At 43.7% G+C, this 25193-nt stretch overlaps 1 protein-coding gene and 1 long non-coding RNA gene across 2 annotated transcripts in view; one reads left to right on the top strand and one right to left on the bottom strand.

The window, feature by feature from the left end:
• Window positions 1-25193, top strand: part of LOC144798857 (uncharacterized) — a 286173-nt gene that overhangs the window by 136441 nt on the left and 124539 nt on the right. The gene's annotated exons all lie outside the window — the stretch shown is intronic.
• On the bottom strand, window positions 264-3706 carry LOC144798845 (CARD- and ANK-domain containing inflammasome adapter protein-like). Its single transcript, XM_078669904.1, has one exon. It carries the CDS (start codon window positions 3482-3484, stop codon window positions 1085-1087), a length of 2400 nt encoding a protein of 799 aa, XP_078526030.1. The 5' UTR covers window positions 3485-3706; the 3' UTR covers window positions 264-1084.

The raw sequence follows: 25193 nt of genomic DNA, 5'->3' as shown, positions 1-25193 counted from the left end.
AGTATCGGGAGGCGGGGGTGGGGGGGGAGGGGAGGGGAGGGCAGTGGAGGGGGCGGCTGCATTGAGTGACCCTCAAATGTGTGTTGCTCGCTGTGTGCAAGAGTGGAAAAAAACTGCTCAATGTCAACATTTAGATTCATTCTCGATAACATTAACACTTACTTTTTTCGCTTGTAGTAGTGCTGTTAATCATGGCTGGAAACATTGATACATTAATAGCCAGCTCTGTTTCCATGATAAGCATCCAGTCTGAGTATCCTATGTTTCGCTGATATGAATGTAGCTGCTTAGATTTATTGAACTTAATGCATAAACATTACCTAAAATCAGATGTACACTTTGATCTCTGGCATGGTTCGTCCTTCATTTAATGGCACACAGATTTCAAGTGTCTGCTATTTGTTTATTACATTTTGGCTTTGGTTTGTTAATAAGACCCTACACCCCCCCCCCCCCCCCCCCCAAAAAAAAAAAATTATCCGCATCTTCACAGACTGGGGAGGTAGTTCGTTGTGTTTCTGCACCAGCTGCTTCAAAATCTATGAAATGAGCATACAGGCCGTATGCACAGATACCATCTACATTGGATTGAAGGAACCTGGCTTTTCTTTGCCCTCTAATGTAAATTAATCAGACCGGCTCCTTTACTTTCCATCTACACCTAGATAACTTTAATAGTCGGATCCCTTGCAGGAAGACTCAAACCAGGTCAGATCTAGACAGGGCCTATAGTGTTGGGAGAGTCAGTCACCTTTACAAAGCGTAAGATTTCTCCACAGGACAGTGCCTCTGCACGCTCAGGCCGGGGATGGAAAGGTTAGTCACAGGTCATGTAACTGAGTTTGTTCCAGAACTGCTGGCCTTTGAGAGTTACTGGTCTACTGTGAAAAGGTCTCATTTTCCCCGAAGACCAGTCTTCGTTGGGACAAAATGTAGCTAGAATTATGAGCATTAGGACAGCTCTCCCTTAAAATTAATCAATTATTTCTTAGTTGGGCTTGCTTAGATTTATAAATACACTTACTCTCAATTACATCTAATGTTTACAATTATTATCTGTTTTTCAACTGCTCAAAATTCACATTTATTTGGTTATTAGCATCTTCTTTTTCAAAAATGTTGCAATATGTATGTGGTTTTCTGTAGTCTCGGATTCAGCGACTAGAAGCGGCGTCTTCTTGAGGCTGTTTGTGGCCTGTAAGTTAGCTTTCTCCCCGTGTGCCCAGTTCACCAGTGCTTGCACCGTGCTGAGGTGGCCAGCCTTACAAGCGCAGTGCAGCGGCGTGTCCCTGTTGTTGTCCAGGGCATTCACGGCTGCCCCACTGCCTAGAAGAAGGTCAGTCAGGTCGCTGTGCCCATACTCCGCGGCAAGGTGCAGCGGTGTTTTCCTCCAAACATTTTTCTCATCTACATTTCTGTTCTTTCCAGCCTGAAGAAGGGCCTGCACTATATCAGTGCTTCCATTAATTGCTGCATAGTGCAGTGGGGTGCAACCATCCATGTCCTTAACGGAAACCCTCACTTGGTGACCCAGCATTGCTTGAACAGCTTCCAGGTGACCTCCCACAGCAGAGAGATGCAGCGGGGTCTTCTTCTCCTTATCTGCCGCGTTAGGGTCAGCTCTGCAACTAAGTAGCAACTCCACCATGGCTGGATCCCCTACCTTAGCCGCAAAGTGCAACGGGGTCTGGGAGTGCTTATCCTTGGCGTTCACCTTGGCTTTGTGATGGATTAGACGGCGGGCTGCATCAACACTGCCCCTCTGGCTGGCAATGTGCAAAGGGGTGAATACGTCCTTTGTGACAGAGTCAATCTTAGATCCAGCTGAGACTAACACATCAACCAATTCTGATTTGTTATAAAAAGCTGCAACGTGAAGAGGGGTTTGATCACCTTGGCCGCCAATGTTGGCGTCAATCTTTTTCTGGAGGAGCATTTTGACCAGAAAAAGATCTCCTGCTTGAACTGCTAGGTGGAGAGCAGTGTTCGAGTTTGGTGTTCTCGCAGCCACGTCACATCCTTTTTCAATGAGAACTCTTGCTGACTCCGTCTTCCCAAGCTCGGCAGCCAACAGTAATGGTGTATATTGAATGTCATTTTTTGCATCTACATTGGTGCCCTTGTCAGCCAAAGCAGCCACTATTCCATGCAGGTTCATCTGAACGGCTTTGAAAAGAGCGGACACCAGGGTGTCCGGTGACAGCCCTCTGCTATACTGCAAGAGTAACGCAAAGATTGACTGATTATTGCTGTTAAACACAAGATCTATAAGGTCTGGATCGATGCTTGCCCCAGCCTCCAGCAGAACCTTTGCCGTCTTTTCGAAGCCCTGTGAAATAGCGTAAGCCAGGGCAGTCTTTTTCTTGTCATCTTTTTCATCCACAGGGGCACCATTTTGTAGAAGAAGGCTTACCAGACTGCTTTCGTCCTTGAGAACTGCCATGTGGAGAAAATGGTGGCCGTTCTGGTATTGCCTTCCCTCCTCTTGAAGCATTATCTTCATGATGTCCATGTGCTGGTTTCGAGCTGCCAGGTGAAGTGGCGTTTGTCCCTCTTTGTCCAAAGCATACAGGTTGGCTCCGGCCTGCAACAGAGCTCGGACTGCATCCGCGTGGCCCATTTCTGACGCCCTGTGCAGTGGCGTCCTTCCATTTCTGTCCTTGGCATCTATTTTAGCCCCTTTCTTGATTAGGAGCTCAATGGCTGCCACGTTTCCATTGGCAGCGGCAACATGCAAAAGAGTTTCATGGAAAGCATTGACTGCATTCACGTCACATCCCTCTAACAAGGCTTCCAAGTCGGAGACGTCACCCTTAGCAAGGGCCTCAAAGATACTGTTGATGTCAGGCCGAGTTGCCTTCGGTTCTGCTGCTACTGGTCTGGGCTGTTCTTCTTCCTTCTTTTCCACAGTTACTTTCTCTTTATGCGGTCGAGTCACTTCCGGTGCGACTTTGACCGATTCGTTCTTGGTCTGGCTTTGTTTCATTGGAGGCGGTGGAGTTTCTTTGTCCTTCTCAAGCAAATACCCCACTAGTTGTCTTTTGCTGTCACCTATATTTGCGTTGACGTTGTTGACGTAAGCTCGCACTGCGTGGTACACACTGGGCTCCACCTGCTTCAGACAGGGATAGAAAAAGAGTCTGCACGCCCTCTCCCCTTGGGTGACCAGGATGTCCAGCAGTCTGGCGTTCTTCTCGGTGCGAGTCCTGTACGTGGACAACACTTTTTTCTTATCCGGGGACAAAATGCCGTTGTCAATGAGCCAGTTGAGCAGGTGGTCGGTGTTGTTAATTTCCTCAACCAGGTCCTGCTTTCTCGTCTTTAGGACCTCAATGGCGTAGGGATTAGTGAACACACTTGTCGAATACATCCTGGCGCCTGTGCACTCCTGTGCAGGTGAATCAGCGCAAAAAGAATTCCACAAATCCGAAAATCGCTGTTGCGTGAACTGTGGGTGATCTGAAAAGCATTCCTCGGGCCCCATTCACAAATCGCCAACTTGGTTAAGTTTCGACCTACCCTCCGTCGTGTTCCATGGTAACAAAACATTCCATCGCCGGAGGTGAAATCCTGGGGAACCCCAGCCACTGCTAAACTCTTGTGAAAAGCCAGCCAGGCTTGCAGCTTTCACACCGATGGACAAGTCCCGCAGTTTGCAGGGACGCCCCAAGCCAGTCACTTTCCTCTGGTGCCACCGGGGCGAGTTTGCCTCTACCAGGAAGTTCTGTGAATACTTTATCACAGTGACAACAGGTAATTGCTGGCAACCCGGCTACAGTTGCTATGAACAAACGGTGTGGTGTACAGGTAATCTACAGTATGCGGAGCAGAGATTAGTTTGTACACTGTTCTGGCTCCTAGCACACTGCTTACTGAAAAGTTCCTATATTCAGGAGTCAGCCCAGCCGGTGACATTCTTTGATGTGGTTCACGCTCTTTTTGGACAGGTTGCATCAGGATGGGTTTAGTGCCAAGAGAAGACAGGCCAGTGCCAGGGACCTACCCCTGCTCGAGACCACAGTGCCTTTCTAATGCTTGTGAGTCTAGCGTCACGATTACTAAAACCTTGCACTGGTTCAAACACTGAACTTATGTTCCGGTGCACTTACACTGCTGCGTGTGTCATTGAATGGTGTCTCTGTGTGTGGAGGAGGGGGTGAGGAAGTGGGGGCAGATTCTTATCCATTCCATAGCACAGAAACAATTTACCGCCAGGGCAAAAGAGAGAAAACAGACCATGAAATAATTTCAATGAATCCACAACATCTATATTGATGATAAATCATTTTACACGCGTAATAACATTTGAAAAAAAAAGTTACGAATCATTGAACAACTGTAAATTAATTTATGAAGCATCTGTCCAAAAGGGAGGCACATTGATATTCACCCACTCTTAATTTATTCTTTCACATTTTAAAAGTAGAAGAATCTATTTGTTTTATTCCTTGATACTTAAAAACACATTTAGTTTACTATATTCTTTGCACTGATGCAGAAACAAATCACATTTAGTGGCAGATTTTCTAAGACTGTGCACATCGCAAAGTCATCTAAAATGATACAAAGCGGTGCAAAGTCTTGGAAGGTGTTTACTTTCCATTGCAAAAGGTATTTTGTGCGGAGGAGTGCCTTTATCTCAGTGCACGTAGCGTTTTGCACCACTTTGTATCACATGGGCATTACATGTGTGTTAAAAAGGCGATAACTGCAAACATCAATAGGTTTTGATGCAAAGCCCAAGCTACTAATACTGTGAGATCGTGCTTTGGCTGAAAAAATAATGCCACCTTGAAGCAGGGGCAAAGGAGGAGTAGAATTTATATTTATCCAAATATTTCACATATTGCATATGTGCTGTGGTTCATTGACAAAATATCGACGCTCAAAATATCGCCATCCAACAATATTGTGACCAAAATATCGCTGTCATAAATATTGTCATCCTGTACTTATAAAGGTAAGTACAAAAATGTTGAAAAAAATATCAATGCCATTAATAACGTTGTATCATCGTTTTTATAAACACATATAAAGTAAAATATTAAATATATTAAATAGTAACAAATTAAAAAAATAAAATAGATTTAATATATATTTTAGTAAATATAACAAATAAACTTAATTAAAAAAAGCTAACACACATATATCATAATTAATATATAATTAATATATGTACTTACACATATGTACTTAAAAAACTATTATTAAACTAATAATTTTAATTTACATTTTTGAATTGCAGAGGGGTAACAATTACTATTCCCACTCCAATGAGTGAAGCATTAGGGAAACTGTTGCATTGTGGAGGGATAAAAATGTACTATTCCCACTCCACTCTGTACAACAGTCAGGAAAGTGTTGGATAGCGGAGGGGTAAAAGTTATTATTCCCACTCCAGTCAGAATAACAATAGGGAAAGTGTTGGATAGTGCAGGGTTAAAACTTAGTATTCCCACTCTAGTCAGTTTAACCGTAAGGAAAGTGTTGGATGGCTGAGGGGTAAAATTAACTATTCCCACTCCAGTCAGTACAGCAGCATGGAAAGTGTTAGATTGTGAAGGGTTAACATTTTCTTATCCCACTCAAGTTAGTACAACAGTAGGGAAAGTGTTGTATTGTGGAAGGGTAACATTTACTATTCCCACTCTAATAACTGCAACAGTAGGGAAAGTGTTGGATTGCAGAGGGGTAACAATTAATGTCACCACTCCAGTCGATACAACAGTACGGAACGTGTTGGATTGCAGAGGAGTAAAATGTACTATTCCCACTCCAATAATTGCAACAGTAGGAAAAGTGATGGCTAGCAGAGGGGTCAAATTTACTATTCCCACTCCAATAATTGCACTATTAATATAAATATTTATCAACACATTAATTCTCATTAATTAAATATGAATTATTAATTAATTATAATTAGTGTATCTCCCACAATGTACCCCCACAAAACACAAAACACACTCATAACATTTAACAGGTAATTCTTTACGATTAACATAATTAATTATCAAATTAATTGTTAATATTAATTAAAAATAAGTAATTACGTGAAATTACTTTACTTCACACCCCATACCACTACAAAACCCACAATCCACATCTAGGGGCCCATTAGGATGTCGGGCGGATTGCCCCCGCCAGGCTGGTGGTGGCTACCGCCAGCCTGGCGGGGCAATCCGCCCGACATCCGCATTCGAATTCCCCCCGCCATATTAGTATTGCGGCGGGGGGACCTCGGCGGTCCGCTTTTCCGCCCCTGTTGCCTTGCGGCCGGGGCGGAAAAGGATTAATATGGTGGCGGTGTCTATTAGACACCGCCAGCCATATTACAATGGGCTTAGGGAGATGCCATGCCGCCACGGAAAGGCATGCGGTCTTCACTCCAGAGTGAAGGAGAGGTGGGGGGTGCACACGGGGGTACCTGAGGTCCCCCCCGCCATACTAATATGGCGGGGGGAATTCGAATGCTGATGTCGGGCGGATTGCCCCCGCCAGGCTGGCTGTAGCCACCGCCAGCCTGGCGGGGGAAATCCGCCCGACATCCTAATGGGCCCCTAGATGTGGATTGTGGGTTTTGTATTCTAAAAATCGATATTACTAAACTTTAAGTTGATTATTCTTGACATTGATATTCTTGCTGACGATAGTTCAATATCACAATATTTTAGACTCGATATTCTGGTATGGTGATATTTTTTACTCTAGTCAGAATACCCTGTGATGTATATCACAAGTCCAATGTGTGGAATGTAATAGAATTTGTCTAGGCATAGGATTTTGTCGTGGGATTGTGTGTCCTGGTGCTAAGAATAAGAGCAGGAGAAATGAGTGGACCTCACTAGCTACTGAGAAAAAAACAGCCATGTTTTTATCTGAATTTTTGAGCAAAGCTTCATCATCAACCACCCGCAGGTATAGGGGAAGTTATTCCAGAGTTCAACTGCTAAATATGAAAAGACATTACCTCCTCTTCTCTTTAGTCTTAAGCTTGGGAGCTTAAAAAGCCAGGCTTTGCTGGCTCACAAATTTCTAAGAGGGCTGTAATGTTGAAATCCATCTATCTGATTAATTCTGTGAACCAGTGTTAAAGATTTAAATTGAATACGCTTGTATATTGACAGCCAATGTAAATTTCTCAGATGGCCCGATATCACTGGTGTAACGAAACTTGAAGGGGCCTCCCTGCAAGATATGTGGAGGAGCCTCTTCTGAACTTAATCATGAGCTGTCCGGCCAGAGTACTGTGCTGAGGGGGCCCCCTGGAGCTTAGGGACCCCCCTGCATGGCGGGTGCTGCGGGAACCTGTGTTACGCCCTTGCCCGGTATAGATGACCGCTTTGGAAGCTTCAGGACCAGGCGTGCCGCTGTGTGCTGAACCCCCTGAAGTCTAATCAATGTCTTAGGGATGTCAAGATAAAGGCTGTTAGCATGATCAAAACATGATGTAATCAAAGTGTGCACTTTAGGTTTCTGTGCTTCCAGGGTTAAAAGGTTTAAAAATTGTCCTCACGGTCCGCCGTAAAGTGAAACAAGTACCAGTGGTGCTAAGGATCTGCTAGTAAAATGATGAATTATTATCAAACTTTACCCTAGATTCCTCACCACAATTGCTAGGAGGAGAGAAGGGTGGTGTTGGCAGGCCCTCTGACCACCAATCATCCATAGAAAAATTGTTGTTGTTCCCTGTTCCCTAAGACCAAAAGCTCTATTTTGCCCGAATTGCACTTCAGGTAATTTTGTTGCCTCTATCTAATGACTTGCGATAAGTAGTTTTTAAGTGTGACTTTTGGGGTGTTGGAAGACTTGTTCAATGAGAAAATGAGCGGAGTATTATCAGCATAGGAAACTACTTTACACCCAAATGAGTCAATCAGTGTGGCAAGGGCGTCATATAAACATTAGAAAGAGTAGGGTTCACGGAAGAACTCTGAGGTACGCCATATTGAAGTTCTTTATTCTTTGACAGGTATTGGGTCTTGGTAACACCCTGACATCTATTATCTAAAAAAGATTGCAGTCACTTCATTGCCTGGCCACAAACTACTACTTTTGCCAATCTCTGAACCAAAAGGGGATGACAAACAGTTTTGAACATTGCTGACAGGTCTAACAAATAAGGGCAGCATTCAACCCCTTGTGCAAGGTAACTTCCAGGTATTCTCTTACTTCTAACAAAGTGGATTCAGTGCTCAGTTTAGGTCTGAATCCTGACTGTGACGGGTGTAAGAATCCAGATTTTTCTAAATAATCAAACAGTGGTATATTCCGTCTGTAACGCAACAGGTGGTCATGTAAAGCGCTCTGATACCTTCGGGTTGAGTTCGCGCTATATAAAACTAAAAAAAAAAAAACAATTGCCAGCAATTCCAGCATCTTTGGAAAAGCCAGTAACAAATAGATAGGTCGATAGTTTACTAGTAAATCTGGACTGGCGGAAGTTTTTTTTTTTAAACAAAGATTTAATCCTTTCTTTTTTCCAAAGAGATGTTACCATCCCTGAACTCGGAGAGTTATTGAACAACTAATTTACCACAGGATTTAAGACATCAATAGCTCTGATCAATGTCCTACAGAGTCAAAAGTCTGCCGGAGATCCTGACTTACAGTTTCCAATTGCCCTTTCTGTCTGTACAAGGGTGAGTTTTTTAAGTTTGACAATGAGGTATTATTTATTGACAATGTAACTAAGGGGAGATCAATCTATTCATGACTTTATAAATCAAAGCCAGATTTAAGTTTTTTACTTTATCCTTAAAAAACAAACGAATAAACTGTTAAAGAGTTCTAATGAAGGTTTAACCTTCACATTATAGGTCTCGGTTGCAAGAACAGATTGGCCACTGGAGAAATTTCCTGTGGCTCGTTCTTGGATTTGTTGGTCTCGACAGAAAACAAATGAATTGAGCTTATTTAATATATTTCCTATAAGATTTTAAAGCATTCTTATAAGTACGTTTATCTTCTCTCCAATAGGTACTTCTCCATTTGTTTTTGGAATTCTTTGGATCCACTCTTAACTCGACTGAAAACCAGGGAGCCCTATTTCTTTTCATGTGTGTAGCCTGATAAATAGGCAGGACCCCCTTCTCCCTGCCGCCTCCGGTTGGTGGGTGAAGGGGCACCTTTTGGTGCCTGCAATGTGGTGCAGGGATGAACAGATTATTCAATTTCTCTAGGGGAACTTTTGTTACGGCCGGTTTATTGCCGCAGCACAAGCTCCCATAGAGAAATAGGAGTTTGCTACAGCACCATGTGCGAGCGCATTGTAATTTTGCGGTCGGGACCACTGACCGAGGTCTGTCGTCCCGATTCCGCAACGGTGTCGGGCGAACGGGAGTCCGCCCAACATCGTAATAGGGCCCTATGTTAGGCAATGATCTTTCCTAGAGATCCAACAAAGTGTGGGGGGGGGGGACCGGGAGGTCGGTAAATTAAAACTTCTGAAAAGGAGTTTTGGTGAGAGATTTTAAGCATAAAACTAGGGACGTGGCTTCCGGGGGGGAGGTATTTGGGGTGTTTCATCCCTCTAAAAAATGTATTTTGTGATATATAGTTGGGTACAGGGGCTTTCAGTCGGGCATAGTTCGGTATTTGTAAGATTTCACTAGGAATCTTTATTCACACAGACAAAAATGCACACACACTCCCTCTGTTTGGAAAGGCTAATACAATTTTGGCAATTTAACAAAATAATGTGCATTCTCTCAATTAGTACCCCTACCAATTCGCATTTCTCTCACTTTCTGCTGCCCCTTAAGACCCTCTTGTGCACCTTGCTTGTCATATAATGTATTTTAACATTATGTGCCTGCGTCTTGGTTGGCACATATGGACCTCACCACCCCCCAATCTTACTGACCAAGCTACACCCCTGCCTAAAGCCTAAACCTTGTGCACCAACCAGGCCTATTGGTGTAAATGAAGCACACTGGTAAATACCACAAAAGATAATAGCTAGACCCCCTGCTGTTTTCCCCATTCTATCCATGTGTAGGATTCCATTTACATCCAGTACCGCATCTGCAATATCCGGGTTAGGGGCTTTGTCTAACTTAATGTCTATATTTAAATCATTTATGTCATGGGCATGCTTAACTATAGAGCAAGCGTTAACCAGACAACTCCGAAATTTACATTTATTCACTTTAAAACTACCCTAACAACTGAGCACCTTAAGAGCACCCACACTTCCTTTCTTCCTGATCCAGAAGGGCTTCTGACACTGACTACCAGTAGCGGCTCCTCGAGGGAGTGCTGCGGGGCGGTGAGGCGGGGGAGGGGCATGGTGGGGGGGTGGTAAGCTCCAGCATAAGGCCAAACGGAGGTAATGTAAAGAAAGAAAGAAAACAAATTACATTGCATGCGCTGCATCGCCATTTGGCGCTACTGCTGACTACAACATAGAGGCCCAAGCATAAAGTGAACTTATAACTGTTCCTTACACCTTTCTATCGTTCCCTGCTTCTTAAGGTTCTTGGCAGAGTAGGTTTTCTCATGATTATCTGGGCACCCATGGGCATCATGGCCGTTGCTTTCTGTGGATTGGACGCGGACTGGCGCAGATAGGATTGACTTTGGCACACTTTTGGCAGGCCATCTCTGCTGTTATGCTCTTACAGGGTACTGCCAATCACATCCCTCTGACGACTAATAAGCTGATCAACCAAAATGGCAGCTGATGATGTCCCTCTAATGTCTTCCGATTGCTGAACAGCTAAACAGAATGAATATCATCTCATGCTATGAAAACACAAGGGCAAGAAACAAATACGCCCACAATTCCTCAAATTCAGATTCAATCCAATTCACAATCAAAAGTAAATGTGTTACTGTTTAAAAACACTGAGTTGAAAAGTCAAAAAAATTGAAACAAGATCCTCCTGGAATGGCTCTAAGTGATAATAAACAGCGTGATAAAACAAATCAAAAATCTTCCTAATAGTCTTCAGGAACACAATGGTCGATTTTTTAGGGCAATTTACAGATCGGAGGCCCAGACCCTTATTGCAAAAACCTAGAAAGGTCAATGCGCAAATAGACATGCCAGGGTATACAAAGAGGTTTAGTTAATATTAAAAAAATTCTACTGATTTGTAAAAGCTGTTTTCTAAAAATTATAATTAGAAGGTGTATTAGGAGTACAAAAGGTATAATCATGTTGTTAAATGAATCGAGATGCAACCACAGGTTGGCCCCTACAACTAACTCGAGGCGATGCGCTCATTGGACTGTTTGTCACCACTGTGGCAGTTTCTTTCGCTTTGGAGAAATAATGTTGATATTTACCTCATTTCAATGTCTGTCAACAGATGGGGCTCTTGCCTTTCATCACACGTGTAGGAACATGGCAATGCCTTTTGTTTTAAAAATAATATAGAGGATTCTGACTTTACTGTCATGAGCCGCAATCTTTGATGAGGTGTGCAGAAAGATCAAAAAGAAAAAGTGGGGGTCTGAAGCTAGATCGCCTCCATGGCACCACATCTGTTAATCCGAGAATCTAACTTAACAAAGCTCATCTAGGATCTCTGAGAAAGGCTGTCATGTAAGAGATAAAATAGTGGCTGGCATCGCTGTTCGTGAATGTCAAACATAAAAGTGAAGTCTGCAATCCTTAGCAAGGCTACTGTAATCATAATTGAATTAGTTACATGTTTCATTGTTGAAATAGAAATATTTTTAGCCGAATTCTCTATGCATTGTATGATGTAAGTTAGCATTCTCTGCACCATTTTGTATTCAGATGCCATTTTGAGCCATGATTGAAACTAACTTCTGTCTCAATTTCTATCTGCCTCAGCTGAAAGCATCTGCGATAGTTTTTTTTTTGTTTCTCCAAGGCAGAGCTTCGCTGTACTAATGAATACACTGTCTTTGCTAGTGCATACCTTTCCCTGTAGATAGGCCAGCTCCCATCCTTTCAGCAGCGGATACAGGCAGAGTGACCTTGGCATTGAGACAGCATGTACCCGGTCTCAGGACCTAGACCCATCCATCTGTACCTCCTTCGTTCACCAGCTACCAACTGGAAATTTCCAGTAAGGGTGTGTAATTAACAGTTCTGAACTGTATTTCATATGTTGCTATGCTTTCTGAAGTCAGTCCCTTTACAGCAATCCAAGGAGGCTGGTCAGACCGGACTCCACTCGAGTGTACCTCTAATAAATACCTTTGGTTTGTATTCTCTACTGTCTGACCGACTCTTAATTTGTGAGGAAGAGGGGGCGAGCTCCATGTGCCCCCTCCCGCACTATGCACGGGTGGCGAGCCCCTGGTCAGAGACCTCCTGACGAAGTCCGGGATGTGGGGGCCTTCATGTACATTGCGGTGGAGCCCCCTCCAGTTTAGTTATGCCACTGCTTCAATATGGGGGTCTGGCCAATGACGATGGTTCAATACAATTTAAGGATTTCAAAACATGACTTTTGTTACTGAATGAGTGAGTCAAACAAAAGTCTAATCTCTTCATCAGGTGGATGTGTAGGAAGGGCTACTCCCTTAAGACCTTTTTCTAAAGACCCATGGTTTGTTTATAAAATATGTAAGGTAAAAGTGGGTATTCTATGCTTCCATTTTACGATTATCCTCCCTGATCAATATTGTTTTGTTTATTACTAGCATACACACAAACCATATATAATTCAAGGTTTGGGTCTTTTAGACGAAGGTCTTCTGCTGGCCCAATGCTTTTGTACTCTAGTTGCTATTTTCAGTCCAGAGTGTTTTCTACACAGAGCAGTCTACTGACCTCTGGTACTTGAGATTTAGGTCTGCAGCATATCATAGCTTAAGATTCCCAAGTGACTGCATCAAAGTCAGGCATTCACAAATTACTATTAAGGGTCAAATTACGAGTTGGCAGGAATATGGTGGTGGCACTGGATACTTGTGGGGCAGAACGTACGATTCAGGCCCATCTAACCAAAGCAAATTACCGCATTTACACAATTTTTCTCCAGAATGGGATATACCTCCTCAGATCCAGAGGTACCATGTCCTTTAGCAGACAGGTACTTCCAATTCTGGTTAAAAAACACACTGACTTACTCCAGGGGGCTGTTGGGGTGATGGAGGGTAGTAGGGGGCTGTAGGCCTGGATGGTTTCTGTCTGATATCTGTGGTGTGGGGGAGCACTGTCTTTTCCCCCTGCGCTGCTGCAGGGGGAAGACAGGGGCTGTGCTTTGCTGCTATCCACCACCCATGCCCCTACAGTAGCAAAGTCAGGTTCAATGTCAACAGGCCTGGAATTATTGGGTTCAGAGTTTTGCTGACCTCATAATTTGGGTACTAGAAAAATAGTAATTCTGAGTTGCAAAACTTTACCCTGGGTGAAATACCCTTTCTTATATTGAGGGCCCAAATGCTTTAAAAATTTGCACTTTGATCATATTTAATATAAATATGTTCTCAGTGATTTCCAACTCCCAATATTTTTTATTTCAATGGTATGATCCGTGCCTTGGTTCTGCATCTGCTCAAGTTATTAAGAGCTGCAAATGAGTGTCCGTAATTAGTAAGCCAGCCAATCACTCAGGATGAGATCATCAGGAATCTTAACCAATAGGGAAGTGGTGTGTGGTAATAAAGGTCCACACGTGGTGATATTCAAGAACATTTATTCGGTTCCATATAACATAGGTGCTCCCAGCTTGACAGGATCGTGAGACTCACACTAACATTCTATGGCTGCCTACAGGGTGACAGCACGGGCGATACCATGGGGAAAGAGAGGAGAGGGGGAAACGGAGGGGAAGGAAGGCACCAAGAGGAAAGTCACAACACATCACCCTCCCTAGGGAAACCACGGTAGGTAGGGGAAGGGGGGGAAAGAGAGAGAGAGAGAGAGAGAGTGTGGGAGGGAGGAAAACTGGGGACAGAGGAAGGGTGGTGACCACATATGCGCAGAGGAAAACGACAGCGAGTAAGGGAAAAGACCCTTACCCAGATTCAATACAAGGGTTGACCTAAAGGAAGAGGCTCAAACCAAGACCCAAAGTGGGAAGGGATCCCAGGATTCCTATTATACAGACAATGCCAGGACAGTTTAGAGTGCCCACGTAACCGGAGTCCTTCCATGGAAAACGAAGGATGAAAAGGGCCACGAAACACAAGTGACCTGGGTTTATTTGGCTACAAGAGTCTATGCATAATGCGGCGATGCCTTTACGGATAAACGGTTGCAATCTACGTAGTAATAATCTGCGTTTAGTCCAGACCCAGACGTATAGTTCTTACCCACTCTCAATTCAAAAGTGGGGTAACTTTGAAACGGTGGTCACAAGTTCCGTGTGTGTCCATCCCAAGGTCTGTCCATTCCCCCCCAACGTGGATGAAGGGATTTAACAACTGAAACAGGTGAGCCTACCGGTAACTTGAACTTGTGCTCACGCGCCAATCCTAAAAGCAAAAACAAACACTCACTTAGGATACCTCATGGTGTGGGCATGGGTGGGGAGAGATTCCAACTACTTCTCTTCCCCTAATTCCTCTGGGTGCCACGAGCCACAGCAATCTCCTTTACAATTGTGCTTTTGTCCCCAATTAATTGTAACACTTCTTCACCCAAGTGTGTGACCACATCCATATAATTCTTTTTCTTGGGAAATTTCCTGGACCATGTAACGTTGCGTCTACCCCTACACATGTACCCGGTTTCCTTCCCATCATCAAGATCAGCGTTGGGTCTAACATCAGTACTCTTGTAGTACTCTGAACCAGAGCCACTTGTAAAACCTTCGGTAAGTGCCTCGTCAAAGTCCGGTCTTTCTTCAGATTCCTTCAAAAACGATTTACTGGAGAATGTGGCTGGGTCTTCAGTGTCTCTGAACGCATATTCTCTCCAGCCTGCGGTAAGCATCCTGTTCCCTCCTAACAGAACTTTGGGGTGCGGATATCGTTCGTTTTAGTGTGCCTCCTCACTTTCCATCACAGACACTTCGCTATATAACCAGTCCCCATACTCTCCTTGCTTGTTACCCTTTGATCCAATCAAACTCTGACCAACAACTCCTCCTAGGTCAATGTCCTTAGAACCTTCCTCCCTTGTAAAAGGTTTGGACTCGGCCCGTGCAGTAGAGCGCCACGCTTTCACTTCTTTGTGGCAGGTGGACTTACCAAGGTCCTCCTCTGCCTTCGTGGATAGAGTTACCGCACATGTTTCCTTATAAACAAGTTCTTTTTTTTCCCTTCCTACCTCATCCTCACTGAACTTTTCACTGAAACTTTTCCTTATATTTCCTTCCCCATCTTCTCTCCAGGATGTATACTGATTTCTTTTGGATTTGTCAACTGCTGCTTCTCTTATCCGCTCATTCCTCCAAACAGCCCTTGTCCCTCCAACACCATCCATGGATACTGGTGTTCTCACCATCAACATCTCCAACTTGGTACTTTGTCTACTTTTGATTATGGTCAGCCTACCCATTGGTTCTGAGCTTTTGGGAATGTGCGTTATTCTTAATTTCAATTGTTCATCCCATCCTAGTATGGAGAATTCTTCTTCCGATATATACACATTACTCCAAGTACTTCTCTCCCTGTAACTCAACTTCATCTCTCTCCTTCCAATCAAGATAATGCTTTCACCAGTGTATGTTTCCAGGGACATGTCAGCTTCTTCCAATTCATCCCCCAATGTTATTGCCAATAAACTCTTCCATATTCTTTTGCTTAATACTGTACAATGTGACCCTGAGTCACCGTTAATGTCAATATCTACTCCGCCTATTTTGATGGTATACTCAAGTTTAGTTTCACACTTGTTCACTACTATTTTGATATCTCCCTCTTCACTGTATATTTTACTTCTTTGTGCATCTCCATTCAATACTTGCTTATAATGTTCATCCAAAGTATGCATGACATTCTCAAAAACATTCCTGTCTGTTCCCTTATCGATTTCCTTTTCTAAAGGTTTCTCCTCCTCATCAAAAATGGAAATATATTTGTAAAAAATTTCCTTCCACTCTTCCCATTCAGCGATATTAGCCTCGTCTCTTTTTATAAATGGCTCAGGTGGTGGTAATTTAAACATTATTTTTAATTTAATTTAATTAAATTATGTTATTATATAAATAAATTATTATATAAAAGTGTTACATGAAAAGTCGACATTCGCTGTTGCTGCTTTACTCATATTGTGTGGTTGAGTTTCTCCGCTTCGCGCTGAGGAGAGTCACACTGCATACAATTATTCTGTTTACACATCCGTGGAATTCCAACTCTCAACATGCGCCTCACTTTCCTTTGAAACACTGTTAGATTGTAATGCGCTACTCTATTAACAGGAGTTACATAAGTCCAAGCCTCGACGCTGTGGAGTCTTTCACTTTACTCGCTAAAATACCTTAAATCAGCACAAACGAGGTAACGCTGTTTCAAATATTCACCAAAATCTCCCCATTCTAACTCGCAGATACCTTTTCCTTGTTCAAGTTTTTTTTTTTTTTAACTGCTCAATATTATTTTCCCTCTTCAATTTTAAATTTGCATAAATATTAATGATCAGTGCCGTTTTTTTCTTTTTTTTTCCACTTGCCATTAAATTAAAAAAATAAGTCTTTATCCCTCCTTACCGGAGTATTTTCATGTGGTTTCTTTGCCAAAATGGCCACACTGCGGCAGTGCGTTAACCCGTCTGCTATATATATATATATATATATATATATATATATATATATATATATATATATATAAATCAAAATAAAAAAAATAATAAAAAATTGAGTGTCCGTAATTAGTAAGCCAGCCAATCACTCAGGATGAGAGCATCAGGAATCTTAACCAATAGCGAAGTGGTGTTTATAGCTGTAATGTTTCAAAAGAAGCCAAAATAACTCATCAATACTCTCTACTGTTGAAGAGACGGCTTAGGTTTAATAATTGTATCTTCTAAAACTGCCCAGCTTAGTAATACAAGTATTCTTGGCCCTCTACATAAATCAATATATCTTTTGCTAACCACATACATGGGAAGGAATCATATTTTCACCAACCCACTGTAGAAATTCCAGTTATCAAAATTATTTTAAAAGTAAGTTATTCCCATTCAAATTCTTGAGACACAGGGGTGCTTTCCTAACAAGCAGAGTACATGCGTGAGTATGTGCCTGCTTCACAGATTCCGCATTCCAGAGGCAGAGAAAAATACAAATACCACAGATATAAGTCTACTGCAATTAAATTGCATTGTACATTAAAAAATTTGCATAACAAAGCACCTTCATATGTTATTAACTGAAAATGTGGATGTTCAAAGATCGGAAAGTTAAAATACTCAACATCTTAGAGTACATGAAAAAATGCTGCCTTTGATGTCATACAATTGGCTTATTTGTGGAACTACAACTGTATCATTTGCAACTGGGGCACATTAAGATATTCACAAAAATCAATAATTCAGAATCTCTTTTTCATTGTCTACCTCAGGCAGATGAAAGCCACTGGTAGTTAAATCAGTTTGTTGTGGCCAAGCTAGAAAATATATGAACATTACACATTCAAGAATTGAAATGCATATAATGTATAATTCCAAAGCTATGCAAATATTTTGGAATATGTGTATGTTTTCGAAAGGCAACGTCCAAATGTTATTTTATATCTTGTTGTGTATTTAAACATTCAATTTCACATTATCCTTTAGCCTGACCTTCACCCAGCAGTTTCTGACTTTGTCTTCGAGGTTTTCTGCTCCAAATGCTGCAAAAAATCCTCAGACAAACAAAATGTACTCTGTAGTCCTCTCTAGTGTCCTTTGCCTGGCTAAACTATGCCTTGGACCACTAGGAGTGCTTCAGCACCCACTACCCCCCTACTTCTAGCCATTTATTTAACATACCCTGCAGTATCTGTAATTCAGAGTGTGGACTTTCCGAAGTGGTTTTCACACATCGCTTATAATGAGGTCATAGGTGATGTGTGTCATGACTGTGCTCCTTTAGCATATGAAGGATATCTGTGTCTCCACAACAGGGTCAAGTTTCACCTCTGTGAAGTGTTCGATGATAAAAACTCTAGATCCCGTGGAGAACCAAAAGGATGTGTGGAGCATAATGAATACAAGTCAACTGTCACATGCACACAAAGTTACTCTTGAATGCAAACATTTATAACGTGTTCAATACCTCTACACAACCATGGTGCATTAGGAGCACATGTGTTTGGTAAACACTTACATCCATTAGCTGGACTCAAGCTGTAAAAAATTACGTAGAAAAGGAGAATAGTAGTTACCCACCAAAATGTACACTTTAAAAGAAACTTGCACTCTCATTTTATTATGTCATCAGTGATGTCATCAATGATGTAATTTGAGACATCATCAGTGATGCCATAAATAATGCCATAGAAAATGTCATGAATTATGTCAGATGTGAGGTCATAACCAGAGCATGCCGGGGTGCAAGTTAGAGTTGGTGACGCTAACTATAACTGCTGAATTTTTGTGTTATTTTAACTTAAAAAAATTAATGTTGTCAGTGAGAAATTCACCTAAATATAATGTTACTTTAACGTTTGTTTTTTTCTGTGACTATATATTGTCATGTGATCAAGCTTCAGAGGGAAGTGAAACACGTCATGGCGGGCGCACAGAGCACAATAAAGTTACTTTAATATTTTTGAACAAGCAAATCTTGGGTGTACTCTTCGTCATTTTTGCTTCACGAGAAAATAGCAAGTGGTGGTGATGATTTGGTTTATATATATATATATATATATATATATATATATATATATATATATATATATATATATTACCTACTGGCGGTCGCCAGTAGGTATATATAGTTAGGATTTTTTCTCTATGGGTTTTTTGAAAATTCTATGTCTAATAACTTTGGCGTTTGTGGACGGAATCGGCTGAAATTTTCAGGAAAATGGCACATTTTGTTTCTGAGCAGCCCTTGAAAATTTGGGGGGGGTTCGTCCAGTGGGGGCCGAGAAAAAAGGGGGGTCCCAAAACGTGTTTTTAACATTGAGTTTTCCATAGGGCGGTTGGCCTCACTTTTAGCCCGAACGGCTGAATGGATTTGCACGAAACTTGGCAAAATTGTAGGGACTGGTAGCCCGATGTGCCTTTTGTAGGTCTCAATATATGTGCTCCAGTGGATTTTGAGAAATTAACGTTTAAAAAAAGATATATATCTGTAACAGCGGACCGGTTAGCGCTCTGGTTCGCGGACTTTTCGCGCAACGGAGCTTTGTGAAGCGAAGCTGATTGGTTCTCCGGCGTCTGTCAACATTCCAAACAGTCCGTAGCGGCCGCCATCTTGTCTCTCGGTAGGATCGAGAGACAAGAGGAGGTCAAAACAAAGGGGGAAATAACTATAAGGGGGCATAGTAGATCCTCGCTGACCCCCTAGGTTTGATGTGGAGGTTTTAAAAGGGCCCCGCGGGGCAAAAAAAAATAATAATAATAATAATCGAACGGCTGAATGGATTTGCACGAAACTTGGCAAAATTGTAGGGACTGGTAGCCCGATGTGCCTTTGCTAGGTCTCAATATATGTGCTTCAGTGGATTTTGAGAAATTAACGTTCAAAAAAAGATATATATCTGTAACAGCGCACCGCTTCGCGTACTTTTCGCGTTACGGAGCTTTGCGAAGCGAAGCTGATTGGCTCTCCGGTGTCTGTAAACATTCCAAACAGTACGTAGCGGCCGCCATCTTGTCTCTCGGTAGGATCGAGAGACAAGAGGAGGCCAAAGCGAAGGGGCAAATGACCATAAGGGGGCATAGTAGATCCTCGCTGACCCCCTAGGTTTGATGTGGAGGTTTTAAAAGGGCCCCGCGGGGCAAAAAAAAAAAAAAATAATAATAATCGAACGGCTGATGACCATAAGGGGGCATAGTAGATCCTCGCTGACCCCCTAGGTTTGATGTGGAGGTTTTAAAAGGGCCCCGCGGGGCAAAAGAAATAAATAATAATAATAATCGAACGGCTGAATGGATTTGCACGAAACTTGGTAAAATATTAGGGACTGGTAGCCCGATGTGCCTTTGCTATGTCTCAATATATGTGCTTCAGTGCATTTTGAGAAATTAACGTTCAAAAACAAGATATATATCTGTAACAGCGCTCCGCTTCGCGGAGATAAAATTATATGTGTATTACCTAGCTGTTGCTAACACCAGTTAGCGACGGCTAGTAGGAGATAGCGACCATCTTGGGTCCCACTTTGCATGTGAGTGATATTTATCACTAATGACATGCAAAGTGGGCATGCCAAGATGTTAGCGACTGGAAACAGTCGCTAACATCGCTATCTCCTATTATCAACTTTTGGAAATATTCGAGATAAGCGCGAATATCTCCAAAAAGTAACAGCTGCCCTGAGCAGTTCTTAGCCATGTTATCCAATGGGAGGTGGATAACATGGCTAAGAGCATTAGCTCGGTAATGCATGAATATCGCGGAGTTTTCAGCGATATTAATGCATTGCGCTCGTTTTTTATCGTATTTGCGATAAACCTTGATAATAGCAAGGTTTATCTGCGATAATTTCTGACGGTAAAAAAATCTTTGCAATGCATCGTTAGGGATAAATATCGCTTAACTTTGGTAATATGCCCCAACGTCTGTTAACGTTCGATTCGAAGGAAATCAGGAATTGTTGAAAAACATTGTGTGCGCCATCTTGTCTTTTTTCAAATGCCACACTTTTGTCGTGCACGGCAGCCATTTTAGATGCCTTGACCAGATCCACTCTGTGCACGCTGTCGATCCTTAGCATGGCTCCCCACCCTCGCAAGCATCTCCCCCAGGCAGTGGTCACCCCCGCTCTCTGTTTTATGCATGGGTAATAAACCTCCCCCCATCTGCGCTGTTCTTCCCTGAGAATCACACCCTGTGCCCGCCCGACACCTCCCTTTCGCCCTATTCACTACCGCACCCTCTGACACTCCTTTTCCTCTGTGTCCGATTGTCCAGGCCGGTCCTAGGCTATCAGCTAGCCCTGCAGATGTAGTTTATGGCCACAGCTGTAAAGAATCACCCGTCTTCAAAGGAGTTATAGTAGATCAAGGCCCACACTCGATGAGATCCGTCACAGCAGAAGCGTTGCTATTATCTGAAAACCATCCTGTATTGTGATTGGGGAGGGGACCGAGCGTGAAGCGGAAGATTCCAGGGATGACTCTTTGTACATCAAAGTTTTTACAATTATGTGTCACATTAAAAATATATAGCACTCCGACAAAGTAGTAAGATTATAAAACTTTAATAATTTATAAATATATACAAGAAAACAAAAATAGTAATAACATATAAACATTTTTAGAGAAAAACAACGAAGTAGCGGTCGGCTGTGCGAATAGTCCCAACGCAGCACAACGTCCAGATTTCCGGCGTGGGGCGTCGCGGGGGGTGGGTGATCAGTAGCAAACTGTTGTGCGAATAGTTCCAAGGCAGCAGAACGCGCCGAAATCTAGATGACACGAAAGTGATGTCTAGTAAGTTGCCACCCAGCAAATAACGGCGTGGGGCGTCGCGGGGGGTGGGTCATCAGTAGCAAACTGTTGTGCGAATAGTTCCAAGGCAGCAGAACGATGGCACCAAGGTGATGTCCAGTAAGTTGCCGCACTGGTTTTGGTATCCTACAATGCTGCTCCGAATAACGGCGTGGAGCGCCCCGGGGGAGGCGGCGTGAACGGGCCTCTCCAGGTGGAGTCTCATCTGTTTTAGTGGGGCGCCCCTTTACCGTTTCAGTTGCCATTCCGTCCGCTTTTGGTCCACTGTGTCAAAATCCGCCATTCAGCTGAGTTGCGCCCACTCTTGCGGTGCAGCGATAGGCGGCTGTCACAGGACTCTCAAAATGGCGGCAGGCTGTTTCCTTTTTGGGCCTGGTCCACTGAAATGGCCCTGGGACACCTTGGAAATCGGACGCTTGTCTGCTAGGTCTTGGACCCCATTCTCGAAAGCGTCCCCTCCGCCTTGAGAATTCATCAAAAGTTTTGGGGGCTCCGACTCCTGCAGGCTTCTGGTGGGGAGCGGCTGCCATGATTGCTCGCGGAATGACCACGACTGAGCTACGAGATGGTGGTGCTTTCATGCTGACGCCAGCTTCAGTCTGAAACATCCAGAAACAAGGTGGGGCTTTCATCGTTTGGGGGAAAAAAAAAGTTTTCATCCAATGAAAAGTGTTGTTTTTAGGTCATATGATCAAGCCTTCCATCATTAGGAAACCAAAAGTAAAATGAACCAATGAAAAGTTTTATAAACAAGTCACATGACCTGTTATGCGGCATAGGGTATAAAATGCGGAGAAAATACGTTGGCACGTGAGGCGGCGTCAGTAGCGGACCGATGTGCGAATAGGCCGAAGGCAATACAACGCGCCAAGATCCGGATGGCACCGAGGTGGTGTCATAGTTGAGAGTTCTGAGCAGCGGTTGTAACACTGTCTGAAGCTTATTTGCAGCTGCTGCAGCTTCACTACGCGCCAAGATCCGGATGGCACCGAGGTGGTGTGTAGGAAGTTGCCGCACTGGTGTGGCCATCCTACAATGCTGAAAGTCGGCGTGGGGCGCCCCGTTGGCCTGTGAGTTTGCGTCAGTAGCGGACCGATGTGCGAATAGGCCGAAGGCAGCACAACGCGCCAAGATCCGGATGGCACCGAGGTGGTGTCTAGTAAGTTGTCGCACTTCTGTGGCCATCCTACAATGTTGAAAGTCGGCGTGGGGCGCCCCGTTGGCCTGTGAGATGGTGTCAGTAGCGGACTGATGTGTGAATGGGGCCAAAGGCAGCGCAACAATATTTTCTACTATATTTCCGGTGTAGAAGACACCACAAGGCGCTGAGATGCCAAGATCCGGATGGCACCGAGGTGGTGTGTAGCAAGTTGCCGCACTGGTGTGGCCATCCTACAATGCTGAAAGTCGGCGTGGGGCGCCCCGTTGGCCTGTGAGATGGCGTCAGTAGCGGACCGATGTGCGAATAGGCCGAAGGCAGCACAACAATATTTTCTGACTGACACCACAAGGCGCTGAGATGCCAAGATCCGGATGGCACCGAGGTGATGTCTAAGTTGCGGACTGATGTGCGAATGGGGCCAAAGGCAGCGTAACAATATTTTTTGTATGGAAGATACCACTAGGCGTTGAGATGCCAAGATTCGGATGGCACTGAGGTGATGTCTAGCAAGTTGGTGTGGTCATCCTACAATGCTGAAACTCGGCGTGGGTCACCCCATTAGCCTGTGAGATGGCGTCAGTAGCGGACCGATGTGCGAATAGGCCGAAGGCAGCACAACGCGCCAAGATCCGGATGTCACCGTGGTGGTTTCATAGTTGAGAGGCACTTCATCTGCAGTGGGGCGCCGAGATCCGGATGGCACCGAGGTGATGTCTAGCAAGTTGCTGTACTGGTGTGGTCATCCTACAATGCTGAAACTCGGCGTGGGTCGCCCCATTAGCCTGTGAGATGGCGTCAGTAGCGGACCGATGTGCGAATAGGCCGAAGGCAGCACAACGCGCCAAGATCCGGATGTCACCGTGGTGGTTTCATAGTTGAGAGGCACTTCATCTGCAGTGGGGCGCCGAGATCCGGATGGCACCGAGGTGATGTCTAGCAAGTTGCTGTACTGGTGTGGTCATCCTACAATGCTGAAACTCGGCGTGGGTCGCCCCATTAGCCTGTGAGATGGCGTCAGTAGCGGACCGATGTGCGAATAGGCCGAAGGCAGCACAACGCGCCAAGATCCGGATGTCACCGTGGTGGTTTCATAGTTGAGAGGCACTTCATCTGCAGTGGGGCGCCGAGATCCGGATGGCACCGAGGTGATGTCTAGCAAGTTGCTGTACTTGTGTGGTCATCCTACAATGCTGAAACTCGGCGTGGGTCGCCCCATTAGCCTGTGAGATAGCTGTTCTTTGGATTTGGGCCTGGCTCGTCTGCTGTAGTGGGGCGCCCCTTTACCGTTTCAGTTGCCATTCAGCTGAGTTTCGGCTGCTCTTGATGCTACAGCGACAGGCGGCTGCAACAGGACTCTCAAAATGGCGGCCTGTTCTTTGGATTTGGGCCTGGTCCACTAAAATGGCCCTGGGACACCTTAGAACTCGGACGCTCGATTTTTTTTTCCTTTCCTGTACATGCAAAAAAAGGTAAATGCCCGGTACGTTACACGCTTCATCTGCCACGATGAACTCTCCAGAGGAACCGAAAAAAAATATAGTTGTGGTAACTATACCATGCATCGTCATATGGAGAGGTGGCACCAATTAATTATAGTGCTGCATAAAAGAGAGATTTGGAGGAGAACCCGTGACCTGCTAGTACATTCATCAAAGAAGTGGCACTGAGAGCTTCAGAGGCAAGGGAAACGGTCCCAAATATTTAGAAGAACTTTGGAAAGATTAAAATGACATGTTTAGATTGTGGCAAATTAATTTCATGTGGACAGATGAGTGTTACTCTAATAAATACAGCATATGAACATCATCATAGTCGATGGTTGGTAGAGACATTTTGACTATATCCTGGACCTGCCCGTCCTCGCCCAAAATGGCGCCAGAATAAATGGGACTCGTAACTCCTTGTTGTGTACTGGTTGCAGAACCTTGAAATCACGAGATACGTATGCAGTTTTGAAGCACATGGCGGGCGGGGACGAGAATTGATTGAATATTTCGACATCCCTATTGATATTAAGTTCTGATGTGTTATTGATTACTGTACTGTTGAAAGTTCGAATTAACGTCACCCATGGTACTTGCCCGCAAATGTATATCTAGATAATTTTATTGTAACTGGCCCTGTCGTATTTTAATTATAAAATGTACGTCCACCGATTCCGTAACTGTTAGACACCTTAGTTCTTGCAACCTAATGGCCCGCCCGTTACGTTCCTCTACAGTGTAAATGTCTATTCATCATATACGATTACAGTTTGCTCCGTGGCCGGCCCACGTGGTTATAGGCTCGTATTTGTATAATGAAATTTTCACAATAAAGGTTTTTAAAAGAAAACATGGTAGTAGTATATACATTGGTAAAGTTTTTAATAATAGTCACTGTTTTAGAATCATTAAAAGGCAAGTGAAATAAAGCAGACCAATTACATGAAGGGTAAAAGGTATAATACGAAGGAACGCAGTAAAGATAAATGGTCAAGGGCTGTTGTGTTTTCTATTCCTGCAACATAAAGTGATCGATAAGAATCTCATATTCAGGCGTATCGGCGACTAAGACAGC

The sequence above is a fragment of the Lissotriton helveticus genome, chromosome 1_2 (genome assembly GCF_964261635.1).
Source record: "Lissotriton helveticus chromosome 1_2, aLisHel1.1, whole genome shotgun sequence".
Classification (NCBI taxonomy): domain Eukaryota; kingdom Metazoa; phylum Chordata; class Amphibia; order Caudata; family Salamandridae; genus Lissotriton; species Lissotriton helveticus.
Note: the sequence above shows the minus strand (reverse complement) of the source record. Positions and strands in the feature narration are given on the sequence as shown.